Source organism: Eleginops maclovinus, chromosome 4 (assembly GCF_036324505.1).
Source record: "Eleginops maclovinus isolate JMC-PN-2008 ecotype Puerto Natales chromosome 4, JC_Emac_rtc_rv5, whole genome shotgun sequence".
Classification (NCBI taxonomy): domain Eukaryota; kingdom Metazoa; phylum Chordata; class Actinopteri; order Perciformes; family Eleginopidae; genus Eleginops; species Eleginops maclovinus.
In genome coordinates this window covers 28,252,408-28,270,116 of record NC_086352.1, presented here as the reverse complement: position 1 = coordinate 28,270,116, position 17,709 = coordinate 28,252,408, and the positions used below count along the sequence as shown (strand labels likewise).

The following is a 17,709-nucleotide window of genomic DNA, read 5'->3' as shown; positions in this document are numbered from 1 at the left end:
AGATGTGAATTGACGCTATGACCACATGGGGATAAAAAATACTTCAAAGGCATCTAAAAGTCATGACATCACTTTCTGCCTCTTCCCTCGCTCATATTCAAATGTATGCAGCACGATTCTGCACTGTATAATCAGATCTGTAACTGTGAAGCAGGATTGTGTAAGTAGGATGTTTCTGTCATGTTCTGCACTTGATTTATTGTTTACAATGAAAGACTAATGAATATTTTTCCATTATAGACACCAATAGTCTGTCTAGCATCCTGGTGAACTCTCACCCTTCCCTGCATAAGGTTATAATAAATAAAAACAGCATCATGAATAAAATGCTTTTGTTCTTCTCACACTGGATGTTTCGGCTTGATTTCAGTTCAAATAATGATACATGCTTTTTTGACAATGGCGTTAAATAAGAGACATGAAAGGATTATTTTAATGAGTCACTACATTTTCAAAGTTAAGTATTCAAAGAGTGTTTGCACTTTTATAGACTCTCTAGTCTAAAAAAGAACTGCGCTTGTAGAACTTATACACTGAAACTTCCAAACTAACAAACTACACTTGTATGGATCTTTTGTGTCTAACTGCGCAACAACATGTATGTTTGGGAAAAAAACCTGAGACTCACTGAGGCTCGTTGACTTTTTGAGTCATACAAGAGAATTGGTCCGACATTCACACATACACACACACACACACACACACACACACACACACACACACACACACACACACACACACACACACACACACACACACACACACACACACACACACACACACACACACACACACACACACATACATATGCACACACACAGCTGAGAGCAACCTGTGCTACTGCTCTCCATCATGTTCCATGGCAGGGTCACCTGAGGTTGCCCTCATTAGTGTTCCCGCCGGCCAAATCAGCGTTGATAACAGTTGGAGATGGGGTGGGTCGGCATTCTAGATTAATGAAAGTAACCTTTGAACTTTACAATGCCCCCCCCCCCCCCCCTTTCACATGAGAAGAGAAAGAAACCTGCTCTTGTATTTGAAAAGCAAACTACATACAGTAAGAGAAAGGACTTAAGGAGAAAGGTAATGAGGTATTGACTCAACAGTCTAACATGCAAGTCAACAGCTGTATTCAAAGTAATGTGGCTTGAATCAAAGAAAGAATAGTTATTATTGAAATGATTGGTTTACAATCAGAATATGTTTTAAAGAAACGTGAAAAAGACGTGGTGATGCTCTCTTAGTTTTTTACGTGTTTTTTAGATGTCAAATTTGGCTTACAAAAAAGCCCCCAAAAGGCAGTTGCTGATATATTTGCTTATACATGCAGGTGTGTGTGTGTGTGTGTGTGTGTGTGTGTGTGTGTGTGTGTGTGTGTGTGTGTGTGTGTGTGTAATGGGTAGTGCAGGATGATGGGATGCAGACACACATTTTGAAACATTTCACAATAAGAGGTTTTTATGGAGAAGATAAAGCCTCAAATAAGCTGATTGTATTAAAGTCTATGAAAAAATGACTTTCACTAGTTTTATTATCTCAGTAAACACTTTCCTTATATTGTCTCAATCACTCAAGTCAAATTCTCTTGAATACAATCAATAAAGCGCAATGTTTCGTTTGCTAAATTATGTAGATAAAGCGTAGCCAGTTGTACACTTCACAGCGTTTGTATTCACCATGTTCAAAGTAAAAGGAGAAAAAATGCATTTGAAATGGTTACAACCAGCTCTTAGTTTTGTATTTTGTACGTCTGGATACACTTTGTCTCATTGTCTTGTTCTCATCTTGAACTAATTTAACAAATATGGACAACAGAGACACTGCTGCATGACAGAATCCAGAAAACATTTCAGCAATCCAAAACATCTCAAAATAATGAGTTTTCCCCCTTATTTATGTTTGAATTACAATGGTGAATCACTGATTTACTGTTTTTTTCTGACAACATAAATAAAAAAGTGTTAATTAAGTTAACCCTCCATTCCTGTGTTTGGTGTTACAGAGCTGGGTTAGGGGTATCCTATCGCTGTCTATGTCTGGCTAGTCCAGCCGGACCCAGGGGAAGGTTGGGGCAAGTCTGCCTGACAACCAGAAAAGCAGTGATGAAAGATGGACGCTGCAGTTGGAGGAGAAAAGGTGGGGTAATCAGAGTATGGAAAGACCAAAAGGAACATTGCAATTTCTGAACTAAAATATGACAAAAACAATCCAATCAGCACCTTCCTACAGCTTAGTGACAAGCCGCCCTGCTCACACCTGATGCTTGTCAAAGGGCTGTGATTGGTTTATTATCTGAATGAGCTGAATTTCCTCTGGGGAATCTGAGAGCAAGATTTTTGCTCTGCACAAATTAGCTTAATCACTATTTAACCCTGTCAAATGTAAGAAAAGGAGGAAAAAGTGGGGAGGCACAAGAAAATGGCCTTGGGCCCTGACAGACTGGGACTACTAGGCCCCATGTGCAAATTCAGACTAGTACACTTGAAAGACCTTATCTAGCCATTAGCTTCTTTTCTATTTACCCTTACTTTTTTCATTTGTTTTTAGTACAGAACAGAAACATCATTGTCAGCCATAAAGGCTTCTCCAGCTTTAAGCAATGTGTATTTAGACAACTCAAAGGCGGACATCATGGCCACGACTGAATTGGTGTTGATTGCAGACCAAAGTGGAACATTAAACAGAAATATTTGTCACGAGTTCTAAAGGACATCTGCCAGAGAATATTTCATATTGCATTCAGATCGATAATTTGGACAAAAACAAGCTCATGCAGATGTTTCTGCTGATTTTATCCAACATGTTAGCCATTCCAAATTTGTAATTAGTCTGGCTTAACCAATGTTCCATTGATCCATGGAAATGTGTGCTTAACGGTGCCTAACTGTGATTGGTAGATTAAAAAGCCTTCACTTTGTAGGGTTCCCTCATAAGAAAGGGGCTATAGTTGATGATCAATCATGGGTCGGTACAGTGAGAGGTGTTGAAAAGTAAGCAGGGGCATTTTTGTCGAGGCTACGCAGTGACTTGTGTTGAAGCTGGTGGGTAGCACTTACACTTTGCGGGGACGACAGGCAGACGGGAGTGACCAGCAGCAGGACGAAGGTCAGGGCCTGGCACAGAGTCAGCTTCCTGCAGACGGAGAGAGAAACACCATGCCAGTCAGTGGGGGACAAGACCCTCGCTGTTTTACACGTCATACAGACAAGATGCACAGAAGGGAAGATGCATGCGTTGTTTGAACAGACGTTTTGTTGAGAAGGAGATAGGAAGGAAACAGACAGGAAAGACACAGCTCACTATTCAGTAGAGGTCTTTAGGTCATTCAAAAATATCCACAAATAAGCTTCCACACTGCTGCGGACCCCTGTGGACAGGAGCTAAGGTCAGGAATGCCTCCCACCCGTCCAGCATTAATTCCCCCCAATCCACCCCAACAGTGGCTTATTAACTCCTACACAGCCGGAGAGGAAGGGACCGTCTGCCTGACTGAACGCACCCCCTATCCAACTGATGATCTCTGTTACATAAAAAAGTGCTACTTAACCTGTATCACCTGCTGCGTTTACATCAAGCCTTTTTACAGTATGTCACTTATATTCAGAATAAAAGCTCAATTAAAGCTGGCAACAGCAGCTATGTGTAAATAAAACGTAGCATAACATGTTACATACTTGAAGATGTATGCAAACACGATAAGGTAAGTAAATGTTAGGTAAAAATGTATGTGCCTGAAAACAACCAATCAGAGCCAAACACTGTCAATCAGTGCTCAGGATCTCAGATCTAACTTTGAAACTCAGCCCTGATCAAAAATATATTATGATTGTGTCACTATGTTGTCTTTTTCTTGCTTAAAACGTTTTCTAGATTTAAAATGAGTTCGCCCCAACCAGTGGGCAGTCCTTGGTTTTGGTTTGATTGGCGGCTGGGTCCCAAACTTTCTCAGAAACTGAGATTAACATTTGAAAATAAAGTTTTCAGTGGTTGAACAAAGTTAGCTGCTTGATGACTGTGTTATAACTAACCCACCAACAAGAGGGTGTTATGTACTCAGGTACAGTCACTAAATGTTTCCAATCACATTGTGTCTCTGTGTTTGGTTTGCACCATGACGGTTTCATTAATGTTAGCTTTTACAAGCTGTACCAGAGCTGGCATATCCAGAGATCTGTAGGTAGCACTGAAACACAGAACGTGAGTGGCCTTGATCTGAATTAGGAAATGATGCTGACCTTTTAGATTAGCCTGGGACATTCCTGACTAAACTACCACACTGGGTTAATTTTGAGACCATAAAAAGGATATTTTTGTGTAAAACATTAGCCAAAAAGCAACAATAGGCAACAATACCAAGCCACTTCTGAGGTGCTACCATGTAAGACCTCTGCCTCTTGTGTTGAGTGTCTGTTGTGTTTGCTCTACCAGCTGCCTCCTTCTTTCACCTCGGGGGCTAACACACTTTGATTCCACGCCTTTTGCTCCCTCTGATTCATCAAAAAGACAAGTACCTTTTCTGGGAAGTGTAGGTGATTCCTAGAAAGCCCTTCTCTTTGATTGCTTCCTGGCACTGCTGACAGCGCAGTGTGTCATACTTTTAACGGTCTGTTTTTTGATTAAGCACGTCATGTTTATTAAGACAAGAAACATATTGAACAATGGTTGCATTCAGAAGCTTAATCTTTTCTTTCTTTTTCCCCCCTGATCTGTTCTGCCACATCTTCCATCAGCTTCCAGACTGTCTGTCATTTATCTCTTTCTATGTCTGTTCTGTCTCTTTTATCTCCCCCTGGGCCGAAACACGGAGCTGCTTCAGAGGTTTTGGCTCAGTCCCAGGTCAGTAGTTGCCCTGTCCAATTAAACGATACACATCTCCCCCACACTTGGCTGAGCAGCCCTTCCCTTCAGCGACCGCGACTCCAATCCTGGCCTTACATGGGGGACTTCATATCAGGGGAACAAGGAAGGTCAGACTGACCGAAAGAGGTATTGGCCTCGTAAATCAAGACGGATCTAAGAGGCTTTATCACAAACACTTTATTTTACTGCCTGCATCTCAGCTTGATGTCGAAACGGATAATGTAGTTGTCTTACCTCCTGACCCCTGACCATTTTCAAAAGCAGCCTATCTTGTTTTAAATATCTGGGGCCATTTATATTAGAGGGGAACACTTGCATGAGAAAAGAATGAACTGCATCACCAGAACAAATGTTTAGTATGCTGGATCATTTTATAATTAAACAGGAATAAATGGAAAACAATGGTAATTCAGTTGTCTTGGAAAACTATAACCATGAATTTTTTTGAAAGGAAGGTTGAACTGTTTTATGCAACACATATACATTCAAATTATCTACTCTTTGAATTTGATCAATGCTCCTCTAATCCGTTTTTTTATTTGTATAGTATGAAATAACACTTAATGTAGTCAGTGAGAAATGTGTCTTAAAAATGTGGATTAACCCATTATACTCTACAAGTGCAGCACCAAAGAGCAGACGGATACAGTAAAAGAACAGCTGGAAGAGCATGGTACATTTAGCCGCTAAAGAGACAAATAGGCCATTCGGAGTTGGTGGTAAGACAAAATAAGATAAGATGTACCTTTATTAATCCCTGAGGGAAATTCAAGTGTATATGCAGCAACACAGAAGAGGAAAAACTGTACAGGTTCACCCAGGGATATGAAACACAAATTAAAATTTAAAATAAAAAAATTGAAATTCTAATAAAAATATATACAGATAAGTAACGAAAGTATTGTTAAAAATATACACAATATACACATGTATGTGTGCAGAAGAAAAGTGCAGGTCAAAGTTATTGTGCAAAAGTGCAGGCTTGATGTGCAGTCCGGGTTACTGTCAGTGAGTCACATGGTTAACCCCTTGTTGTGCAGCCTGATGGCTACAGCACAAAGGAGTTTCCCAGGCACTTAGTGCTAAGCCGAGGTGGGATGAGTCTGTGGCTGAACGTACTCATCTTCACTAGTTCTGCATGGAGGGGGTGGGAGGGGTTATCCAGGATACTGTCCAGTTTCCTCCTCATCCTCACCTCAGCCACCTCCTCCAGATTGTCCAGTTTAACTCCAACAACAGAGCTAGCCTTCCTCAAGAGCTTGTTCAGCTTGTCAACATCCCTTTTGTTGGTGTTGAAGGTGTTCAGCACCTCCACCTCCTCCCCCCTGATGGTGATGGGGGTTAGAGACCCCTTTCCGCCTGAAGTCTACCACCAGCTCCTTAGTCTTGCTGATGTTGAGCTGGAGGTGATTGTTGTCACACCAGCCTGTACTCCTCCTCGTTGTCATCTGTGAAGCAGCCTACGATGGAGGAGTCATCGGAGAACTTCTGTAGGTGGCATGAGCAGGAGTTGAAGCGGAAGTCAGAGGTGCAGAGGGTGAACAGGAATGGTGACAGCACAGATCCTTGGGGGGCTCCAGTGACCAAAACCAGAGCTAAAATGCATTAAATATTGGACTTGCATTTGTCGGGTGGACAGACAAATGCCTAAAAGGGAAGTGTTGCTCAGTATCTTCGGTAAAATATGTATTAAATGTAAAAACAAAAATGCTGATAATATGCAATGTTGTGTTCACAGCTTGATCTGCCGTAATAAGTGACCAAAAGTCAGTTATTGTTCATTTAAAATATTGATTGGACAACTTTTTTACTTTTTGGTGATGCATCCATTCACAAATGTCCCATATTTAGTTTGTTTTAGACATCAGTGTTGATGAGCAGTGTGGAGATTTCATGAACACAAAGTGATACAAAGAACTTTGAATAAAGCAATCCGCACAGATGAAGTCTTTCTCTCGCTTTCACTTGATCTTTGGCTCCAGTGTTTGAACATGAAAAGACAGCAGCCCTGGACACTGCAGGTTGGCCCCCCTCGCTACAGGGGCCCTTACAGAGGGCAACAGGGGTCAATCCGCCTCCTCCTGCACTCATTAAGACTATAGCAGCACATTAGTGAAGAGCCCCCGGGCAGGGAGAGGGAAATGACTCTAATCAATATGAGGATACTTGTTTGTTTTGACAGACATTAGTCCGAGGAGTAAGAAAAAACACAGAGGCCCCACATGACACAAACAACACTCTTATCATTAAACCCATTACATAATTACAAGGCAAGCCAATTAGCTTTTTTCAGAACTTGGCGGTACAGCAAAAAGAAAGATTGACAATTTGTTCAAACTTGCCAATTCACAATTGATCTATGATGTATATAAAAACTGCAACTTTTATACTCTCAAATCTCAAATTAAAGCCTAAAAATTGAACACTAAAGTCTTTCAGTTTTGTTTCTGTTATTTTTCTTCATTTTGATTATTCAGTAAAAAAAACGTTAACACATTTTGTTACATTTGTCTGATTCCAGCAAATAAAATGTTATTATTTCTATTCTACTAAGTATTGTATTGTGACTTGAGTATATTTTAGCTACCAAAGCGAGATATTTGCAACAAAACCTTGGGCTCTGGGAACTGTTAAGGGGCAATTTCCTGCAATTTGCTGACATTTTTATAGGCTGATACAATATAAAAGCAACAACACACACACAAACACACACACACACACACACACATACACACACACACAACAATCAATACAACATGATAAAATGATGATACATCACATTTATTCATGAGAAAAATATGTAAACTAATAAGTTAGGATATTGATTATTAAAAGTGTTTTTATCCATATGCAGATTTTTTAAAATGTTCTTTTAGACAATTTTGCTTTCTTCCTAAATGGACTGCACCAAAGTCATGGAAATTAATTCCACATCTATCCTTTGTGTATTTTTATTTTATTTTATAAAGATTTTTCGGGCAACCAGTGCCTTTACTCAAGTGACAGCTATGAATATTGGAGATAGAGGGAGGACATGCAGCTCATGGTTTTGGCCGGATTCGAACGCGGGTCCTTTGCTTGGGGACTCAGCCCCAGTCCATGGGCCTTCAGCTCTACAAATTGAGCTATGCGACAGCCCATCCATTATGAACTTTGATGCAGATTATTATAAAAAAATATATTTAAACGTAACATGTAGTATTATTTAAGTAAATTAGAGATAGAGGATTGTGCAGCTTTAGGATACACTCTATTAAAAACTATGGTTGTGCTATAACCAAAGTCCAATATGAAGATCCACACTAAAATTCCCTTCATTGACACTTGTACAAAGTGCGATAGTCAAGATAAGTGTTTGTTGCCACCCAGCCTCAGAGGTAGAGGTTAAAAAAAAATGTCCGCACCCTCATTGATAATTCCTCTAACGACTGAGCTCACAAACCTTTGCTTGAACACACCCTGACAGACAGGTAGCTCTTACCTTCCCACCCTGCATAAATAAATAACAGCTCCACACTGTTATCTTGTAATTAGAAGGAGGCTATTAGTGTGCACTTGTTGAGAGTGCATTGCAGGTGAGAATGTGTCCTTTGACCTGGTTTGAGTCGTGTCAACACAGGAGACACCTGACTGAAGATCCCTGCTCCTTCAGTTTCTTTGTGTGGGATCTAAGTGTTTCTGTATGGTGCCCTTTCCTTTTTACGAGTGCCTGCACACCCACTAAGTTTTTAAAAGCAATACGTCTTCCAACCAGGGGCCGGTCTTAACCTTTGACTTGCCTGGAGATATAGCTATGATCCACCCAGTGTTTGGGCGAGCCTTGTGGAGGGTCTGAGGGTTATATGGTGCACGCTGCTGAATGAATTGACACAACCCTTAACAGATGTTCAGTGAGGAAGCTCTGTGGTCAGCTCTCAGCCCGGGGTCTGGTTTGACTATCAATGAGGCGGCAACAATCGGACACTCAGTGGTCTCGGTCACCACGCATTGACAAAATGAGACTCTTTGAACACAAGTGGAGGGTCTTTGTGTCCCAGCAGATGCTTCACTTGAAGAGACATTATGAAACCTTTAAGTGAAAAGAAATCAAATAGTCTACCAACTTTTATGTTGGCTTATAAAAGTGAATCCTCTTTTTTCATTACCTTTTTTTTCTGCAAATATCCAGCAAAACATGTCAATTTACATTGATACATGCACACTGTCTTTTCAAAGTAAATGTATGGGAGACCACTTAAAATGTGGGGTGGAAAATAAGTCAAAGTTTTGTTTATGTTTACTACAACAGTCCCGTAGGCAAAAGTCTTATGTACTGGATCCTTCCATCCACCCCATCCTACCCCCACTCGGATTCTTCATGCTTTCAGCTTTTCAGTTACGTGAATTACATACATAAAAATGGGTTTTATCCGGTATATTAGAATTAAAGTGCAATAACTTTTACTATGACTATAGCTACAATGTTGTATAATAACGGCTTGGGACAAAACACCTCAAGTGTCCCAGTAAATGAATAAATGATAGATAGACTTGGTATTTTTTAGTTGGTTTTGTTGCTGCCCAAAAGTCTAGACTCAGTCTCTCGCTCAACGTTGGTACCTTCCCTTCACTGCGCTTCGCTGCACTTAACTCGCTCCTTCCACGACAGGGAGAACAAACTTGGTACACCGTCATACCTAAGGGATTATGGGATTATCTTTTCACAGCCACTTTGACTGAAGCAGAGCCTTTCAGGTCATCTACAGTCATGGTAGCGCATGGGAAAGATGTAGAGATGCACGCAAGCAATATTGTGACCAAAATGACAGAAAAACATCATGAACAGAGATCAAAAACACCCAAATACTGGAACAATAAAGAGAAAATGTATCACTTCTAGCAGGTGTATTTCAACAATGAAGCCGGTATGGTAATCTGACAAATTAACTCCTCACCAACTTCTTTGCCCAAACATAATATTAAGAAAACACTTATCATAGATATGATACCCGGAGGACTGGGAGTTACTGAGTTTTCTATCTCCATCTTTTTCATAATTATAGCTAAAGAAACACTAATGATCCAGTGGCAGAAGTCCCAGATCTGGTTCACCACAAAATCCAAATAAATTGTTCCTTGGAGCAAAGTCGACTTGTCCATCAAGTTTCACAGAAATTCTTCACAGGGTTTGAAAAGATCCTGCGGACAGACATTTAAACACAGTAACGGTGGAAAAACTACAACCCCTAATCCTGCTTGGAAGCAAACCTTGCAGACACAACTTTTATCAAGTTCGAGCAGAGAGAGAGAAACACAAAGCCATAAACTCTTATCTGACTGAACCTTGAAACTGTCTGACTTCATTATTTTCTCTGACAGAAAGCATGTTAAAGTGTACAGGACTTGGTTCAAAGAAACCAGGAAACAGTATTTATCCGAGCAGACCTAGTGGGACACGACATGAAGAGAATACTTCAAAAATCTTCTTCAAAGTAAATCTTGGTTAGGGTTAGGGTGACCGTTAGGGTTACAAGAGTTTATATGGGTTTGTTTACACATTTATGGCTGGATTGATGACTGTATTATTTCTAGGGTTTAAACACTAAGGTAAATCTAGTGCACCTGTTGAGTTCAAAGGCATCCAGGACCCTTAATCTGAAGCTGCTAAATGGAATTCGGCCAAATTCTGGATACATCAGAAATCTTAATGGTTTCCTTTGTGTAGCTGGGGCAGAACTCTTGTCCATTATGTCGGGACATTACAGTAATCTCTGTGTAAATCAAGAATAACTTTAAAGTACAATGTTGTTCCCAAAATGACAAAAATGCACTATATTTCAACAACAAGCACACTGGAAAGAAATTAAAGTAATATAGCACTTTTGCTTTTATTAGACAATAGGTGGTCAACAATTAGGACAGAGCACATGGACAAGCAGAAGCTAAAGGCTGATAAAAGTTTCAGCAGTAACAACAGTAAGCTTTCAAATTCTTGCTCTTTTCAGATGAAATCAGCAAATATGCAAAACAGTTTTTGGAGAAGAAAAAATGAGGTATTTAGTAGTATTTGTCCATGTGTCTGATGGAAATTGTAGTATTTAAAGCAACATAGCACAAAATGACTGAACTTTTTTACCCTGGTCCCTCAATAAATGTTCGACTACAGTGCTTTGTTTTATAGCTTTTCTTTTAGGTAAGATATTCTGGATTCTGGATCAGATGCTGTGTGTATGGGGGAGACTATTACAGGTAGAATTGGTGACAGTACATCTGTAGAAAATAATAAATTCATTACGAAAATGTACCACCTGAAAAAAAAACTGAAAGTTTGGGAAACTTTTTGGCATGTTTGTTATAAAAAGCCAATTAGTTTACAGTCGATTTGAATGTATACTGATCCTTCTCTGGTGTCTACATCTACAGTGAAGAATAGCATTGAAATCCCTGCCCGCAGGAAAAAATGACATCATCGCATGTAGCACCAAATTAGAGTCCTCGTTTTGAAGCTATATGCTCAGTGTTCCATGGTAAGCTGATTAAATCGGCTCATGGGGTAGATGGGCTGCTTCCTAAACAAACATTCCTCCAAAGCTTTATCAGAGACACAAAAAGTGAAAAAAAATGTTCTCTTGCCATCGTCTGTTCTGCAGACCAGTCCGGCTGACAGACAGTGTACAGATTTATTCCGACATGAAAATCAGATGCAGCCCATAAAAAGGAATATCACACTTTTATATCTTAGGTTTAGAGTGCAGGAATGTCAGGTTGTAATGTTCCTGTTAAGAAGAATAATCGACCAGATAGAAATAAACACAAGGTAATTGTCAATTTAGGGTTTTAACATATTAAAAACAATTTCAGTTTGAGTACAGATCCAGACCTTCTGCAGTCCCCCCATGTTTGTGTTCTCTGTTGTAGGGATGGGACGGATAAAATATGAGCAGGGTATTTATAGCTGGTGACATTTGGGAGATAAAGGTAGTGGGAGCAGGATGGGTGGAATCTGGAGCCAGGAGTCGTAATATCACAGATACTGTATGGCAGGAGGATTACCTCACCCGCTGGCAGGAAGTAGCTCACAGCAGAATGGATATGACTTCTGCCCCCAGAGAAACCTTCACACACCACAGGCAACCAGAGGATTATCCGAACTGCTCCAAGTCAAGTCTTGAGTCAAATGCATAGGGCTGTCCTCAACTAAAGAAATTCTTTGTCAACTAACACTCACACAATTTGATCAACTTAAGGATTGCTTGATTAATGCAGAGACAGGTAGAACTGAGTTTCTCCACAAATAATGAGACAAAAACAACACCTTGAAAGTTGTCTTAATCAAAACTCTTCTTGGAAGTAATTCCGAAGTAACCAAGACAGAACGATTTATGACCAATACCAAAACAACCAATTAGTCGACTAATGAAGAGGGGCAGCACTATATGACACTTTTACAACTTTTTACAACCCACCACATGGTCTGTAGGTCTTTTGATTAAATTAGCTATATTAAAAAACGGCTTCCAATCTGGAAAAAAAGTAATCTGTCCCTGGAATGTATCACCTCCCATCCTTCACTGTACCGCAACAAAATGTTCAAAGCTTTGCAGCTCCTTGCAAGAAAAAAAACTCCAAAGTAAATATTTAAAGCCACCACATATTTCCCCCCTGAAATGCAACTCACAGTACAAACCGTCTCCAGTAAGAAAACTCAACGCATCACTGGAATCTATCACCTCCCATCAAAGCTGAACGTCTCTCTTATAAATCACCCTAACTCAGATCTCATGCGATCCTTTGTGAAAGCAGCCAACAACAAGCCTACTGTGTCTTACCTGTTCAATAGGGAGGACATATTAGATCCGTCTGGAGTGGATTAAGGTCTGTGACATTCGTTGTCAGGTGCAGTTATGTTGCCGCATCATGGTGTGAAACGTCGCGGCTCAGATGCGATGTGCATCCCAGCTGCAGCCTCCGACTCACGGATTTCAGAAGCAACACAATCCATATCGCACTGTCTCCTGGAGTTTATAATGCTTTTGCTATTTTTGTAAAGAGAAACTTTTAAATAACTTTGTTTTTTTTAAGCTGCAAAGCTTCTCCATCCACCAGATGTTAGTTCCCAAAACACATCCGATTAGTTTGGTCTTTCGGGACACGCAAAAAAGTATTGCGCATCTTCTGCTGAACGTCCAGGTGCTCTTACGTTTTCTCTGGCACTAAGTTCCTGTTTCTTCTTAAAACAAATACAAAAAAACACTAGTTTTAATTAATCAATCAATGGAACTACACGTTATTCCATTGATTGATTGTCCTTGAAGTGTGATTCGCCTTTACGCCTCCAGCAGGTGATCTCAGTTCTGCACCGGACTACTTTCTCAGCAGGTAGCTCCAGTGGCTGCTTCTTCTATTTTAGTCCTTTCTCCCAGTCCAAACAGGTCCAATGTGTGGCGGAAAACCCCAGTAAAGAGCGCAGAGAGACACTAGCAGTGCTCCACTAGTCCACCGTCACTAGCTGTGTGAGCGCACTGTCTGTGTGTGTGTGTGTGTGTGTGTCTCTCTCTCTCTCTCTCTCTCTCTCTCTCTCTCTCTCTCTCTCTCTCTCTCTCCACCTGAGCGTTGCATTCCTGCTGTAAACACGCCCCTCTCTTCCAATCACAGCCCAGCAGCTACTCCAAAATTAAAGGTGACACAACCTCGACATCATGAAGGTGATGAGGATCCGCTTTGAAACATATACTAGAAAACTTTATTAGCAGTGAAATAAGAAAATTGTCCGGTGGCTAACTTTAAAATGACCAGGTATTTGACAGTTAGAGTGAGTACAGTACAGAAGAGGATAAGGGCAACACGTGAAGATTTATTTAAGACCTGCCCACTAGTTAATTTGTTTTTTAGTTCTGAGATTAAAGTCAAAATTCGGACTTTTTGCAAAGAACAACATTTTTTGACAACAACTTTTGGTCATATCTCCAAAAAATGTTCACGTGGCCCTTATCCTCTTCAGTAGTAAAGAAAGGAAAATCCATTAATAATCTAAATATCCTTCAATATTCCGGATTACAAATGGTGTGTTGCACTTCACATTTATATTTTCAATTGTAACTTAAATTACATACTTATTTGAAGTCATGATCTTTTTTCTCAACTCAACTAAGTAGTTGTTTTTCTTTCAATATATGACATTAACCTTTGCAATTGCAACAGTAATCTGAGGAAATAAATTATCTTCATAATATAATTGAGGTTGCAGTTTAGTTGTATAGGACTTTCATTTTGAGCCGAAATAGTCCAAATAGTTTACTGCAATCTAATTTAGGTTTTAATAATAATACTAATAATAATAATACATTTTATTTGTATTGCACTTTTCATTTCAGCAATCTCAAAGTGCGGAACTACAGGAGAACCTATAAAAGACATTTAGCAAAATGCTTTTTTAAAAAGATGTTTGGTTTCCTATCACATAATACTAGTGCAATACAGCAACTTAATGCCTATATGTGTGTTTTGCAACTTCAGTGAAGGATCTGTGAGTGTAACTTTGAAGTTTCACACATCTCAGGCTTTTGTCTCTTTTTATCTTTATTGCTTCTGCTCTGCTCCCCACATCCCGTCACCCTCTCCTCACCTCCTCCCACTCTACCGTTTCACCAGGTGACTGCTTTAAAGAGATAAACCTCATCTACACGTCAGGACACCTTTCTATGTTAATCACTGCAAAGCAGCCTTACATTTTACAAAAGAGACGTCTCAAATTTCCTCTTTTTTGTAACTCTACCCATCAGGCATCACTTTTGTTTTGACCTTTACGTTTGAAGTAGCACGTCCCATTTTAGCAGGTTTTGTTCTACAGTCAGAGCACGTCTTGTGATGTATGAGGCAGTAGCAGGTCATCTTCAGTTTCCCAGTTATGGGATAACTCGACAGGGATGAAGCAACCACATGGCCTTTCAGTGAACTCAGAGCACCACCTCCACTAAGTCCTGTCACAAAGGCGCAGATTCATCTCAGCCTTGCTACAACCTCAACACGCAACCTTGAACTATCAACTTGAGCCGTGCAGACATAACAGAGGAAGCAAGACAGAATTACATTCTGCACCCAGTGTTGCAGGGATGTCAGCCATCTTCTCTGTGATCTCCACTGTCAGTATCCGTTACTACTCGGCTTGTTTTTGACAACATGGGGTCATGTCGCCAGGGTAAATATTATGCAGTATCAGATCACTCACCAGTACACAGGATGTGATGTTGCAGTCATCTGAAGCCAAAGGAATGATTTACTAACCAACACATGAAGACTTGCAGACAACATGAGCCTGCAGTGCCATAAATCTACATCAGACAGGCAGTAGCACTCAGCAGAGCGTGGTTAGAGGATGTTTGTCAAACTGATTGTGCAGTGGTCTTGTCTCCTTAAAAACACATTTGTTTGGGTTAATTATAAGGTTACCGAGAGGACTACATTTATTACATTTTTGCAGCTTGACATGACGTTAAATAAGTTCATATTAAACCATATTTTTAACAATAAATCTGGCAATATTTCATTATAAATCTCATAAACACAAAACATGTTCTCAAGCCCATTAGTTCACAATCAACACATAAATCAGTTATACATGCTTTCATTTAGTCAAAAACAAAAACAAATTCCTCAAAGGGCTGATCACTGTAGGTTTATCCATCAAACTTGAGAAAATAATGCATTTCTCTTTTCTTTTTTTTAGAGGCAGATCTTTCAGTTCTGTAGTGAGTATTTGAGGCAGCAGGTTTGTCAATTTGTTAATGGTTTTAAAGAGGATTTTGCCAAATATTCCTCTAGCGTTAGTCTACCCTGGCTGCACAGATTTGAAATATTTAACTTTTTCAATATATACGCTCAGATATCCTGTTGTGAGTGGGAAACTCTGAGGACAGTCAAACTAACTGTCCACACACTAAAGGACAAACTGTTGAATTTATCATAACATGTCGTTATCTCTGGGGTCACATTTCAACATAAAAAAAAACATGTTTGGTATGGGCCATCGTCATTTGAATTCCAGAGTCTCATATTGCCCAGATGGGTTCACTTTGGAGTTAGGTGAACGTCTGCTGCAACTCATACAGATACTACAGCCTTCCTTGTTTGTAGGCATCAGACGCTGAAGCAAAATAGTCTCCAAAAATCTCAAGAGGTTTTACTGCAAAGTTAAATCTGTTTTAGTATGACATTCCGTCTTTGTTCTCAGCAAGGACACCATGAAGTGGAATTTCATGGTAATTTTGAAGGGGAATGTACAGTCATGTCTAGCTGTAGCTTTTTACGAGTGTCCATGCAGTAAGACAAGGGTTGGAAATGATTATAAAATCATATTGGATTGGTAATGATAATGTTTTCTGATGACTCTCAGGTCGTAACTTTTATAGCTAATGTTTCCGCCAGCAGTGAGTGTCTCCTCTTTACCTGTATATGTATATATAATGATAAGTTAAGTGCTCCCGGGACTCTGTGCTTGTCTCGGCTTGTAGAGACATTGTCTTCATCCCTCCCTATAGTTCCATCTTTACTGAGCACGCCTCACTGTTTAGTCCTCCTGGTTACAGAGGGCAAGATAGCCAAGTGTTTACAGTGATCATCACATTCATGCACGTATGCTCTCTCTTTCTGTGCGTGGGTGTTTGTGCATTTGGCAACCTACAGTCTGCTGCTCTGTAATAAGAGTATTCTGAGCTGAAGAGGCACTTAACCACTCCTCAAAGACATTAGTGGGGGGTGGGGTAGAGTTGGCATGTTACACCCCCTGTCCTACCCCGCCCCCCTCTCTTTCAGGTTTTTTATGATCTTGGCAGCCTGCCAGTATGAATGGTGAAACTTGATGGCTGGACTGGGTTTCACACAGCAGCACTGATGAAAGACTGCCGGTGAGGGTGTGAAAAATCATATACATTACATGCAGCCTGAACACAGCTGCAGACAGGAAGTTATACATGCTTTATAGCTTATTGCTGTCTGGCGAAAACCTCCAATTTCTATCCAACGTTAAATATCGTAGTGTACCTGGAGGACTTTCCAAATGTATACCACTAACAAGCCAGATCAGAACGTCTTCAGAATATGATTTTTTGGGAGAGCCTCTTATGTCCTTCCATTTTCCTTAAATTGCTGCAAATCTGTAAAAAGAAATGAAATGTCCAAAATTGAAAGTGGCTCCAGGCCTTTGTGTATGTGGTAAAGCACTGAACCACACAAGTTAATTTTAAGCCAATACTCCAAACGTTATCTTTATTCCAGTGAAAGCCTCGACATGGCCCTCAGAACAGTGACGTCTGAGACCTTAGCTAGCCGCTTACGGCGCTAACTGCACCAACAGTGCTAACAATGGCAAAAGTAGTCAAAGCTAACAGCGTTAGCCTTTGGGGGAATCGTAAGATTAATGTTATACTTTTGAGACAAAGCTGTTGGAACTACTGTACGTTGTTGTGGTAACCGCTTGTGAGGGCAGTGCAAAGTGGCGGCCATTAGCTAGCCCCACAAAGCACTCTCATGCACTTGCATGCATGGCCAGGTAGACATTACTCCATTAATCTTTACATAGCAAAAAAGTTGCTATATTAATGCTTGGGAAATAGAAATTAGAGAATCCTGCTAGAATTGAAAAACCCAGCCCAATATTGCAAGCTCTTTTCCAATGAAAGTAGCCAGCAGAAAGTCACTAAATATAGCAGGAAAAGTCAACAAGTTGCCACCACTAATAGGCCCAAATATGATTATTAGCAATCCAAACAAACGCGATGCAGTTAAACTACAAACACGGCTTTTGTTAGTACTTAAGCTACAGCACAGGTGGTCAGCTGTCTAATCATTTAATTTGAGCTGAGCGTTTTAAAA

General features: G+C 40.2%; 1 protein-coding gene across 1 annotated transcript in view; it reads right to left on the bottom strand.

The window, feature by feature from the left end:
• Positions 1 to 13,364, bottom strand: part of adamtsl5 (ADAMTS like 5) — a 31,911-nt gene extending 18,547 nt beyond the window's left edge. Inside the window, exons 1-2 of the mRNA XM_063881788.1 lie at positions 12,669 to 13,364; positions 3,057 to 3,132 (exon numbers count right to left, since the gene is read on the bottom strand). Of these exons, the coding sequence (XP_063737858.1) occupies positions 3,057 to 3,132; positions 12,669 to 12,688 (96 nt within the window). The 5' untranslated portion in view covers positions 12,689 to 13,364. The remainder of the gene's footprint in view (positions 1 to 3,056; positions 3,133 to 12,668) is intronic.
• Between the last annotated feature and the right edge of the window lie 4,345 nt (positions 13,365 to 17,709).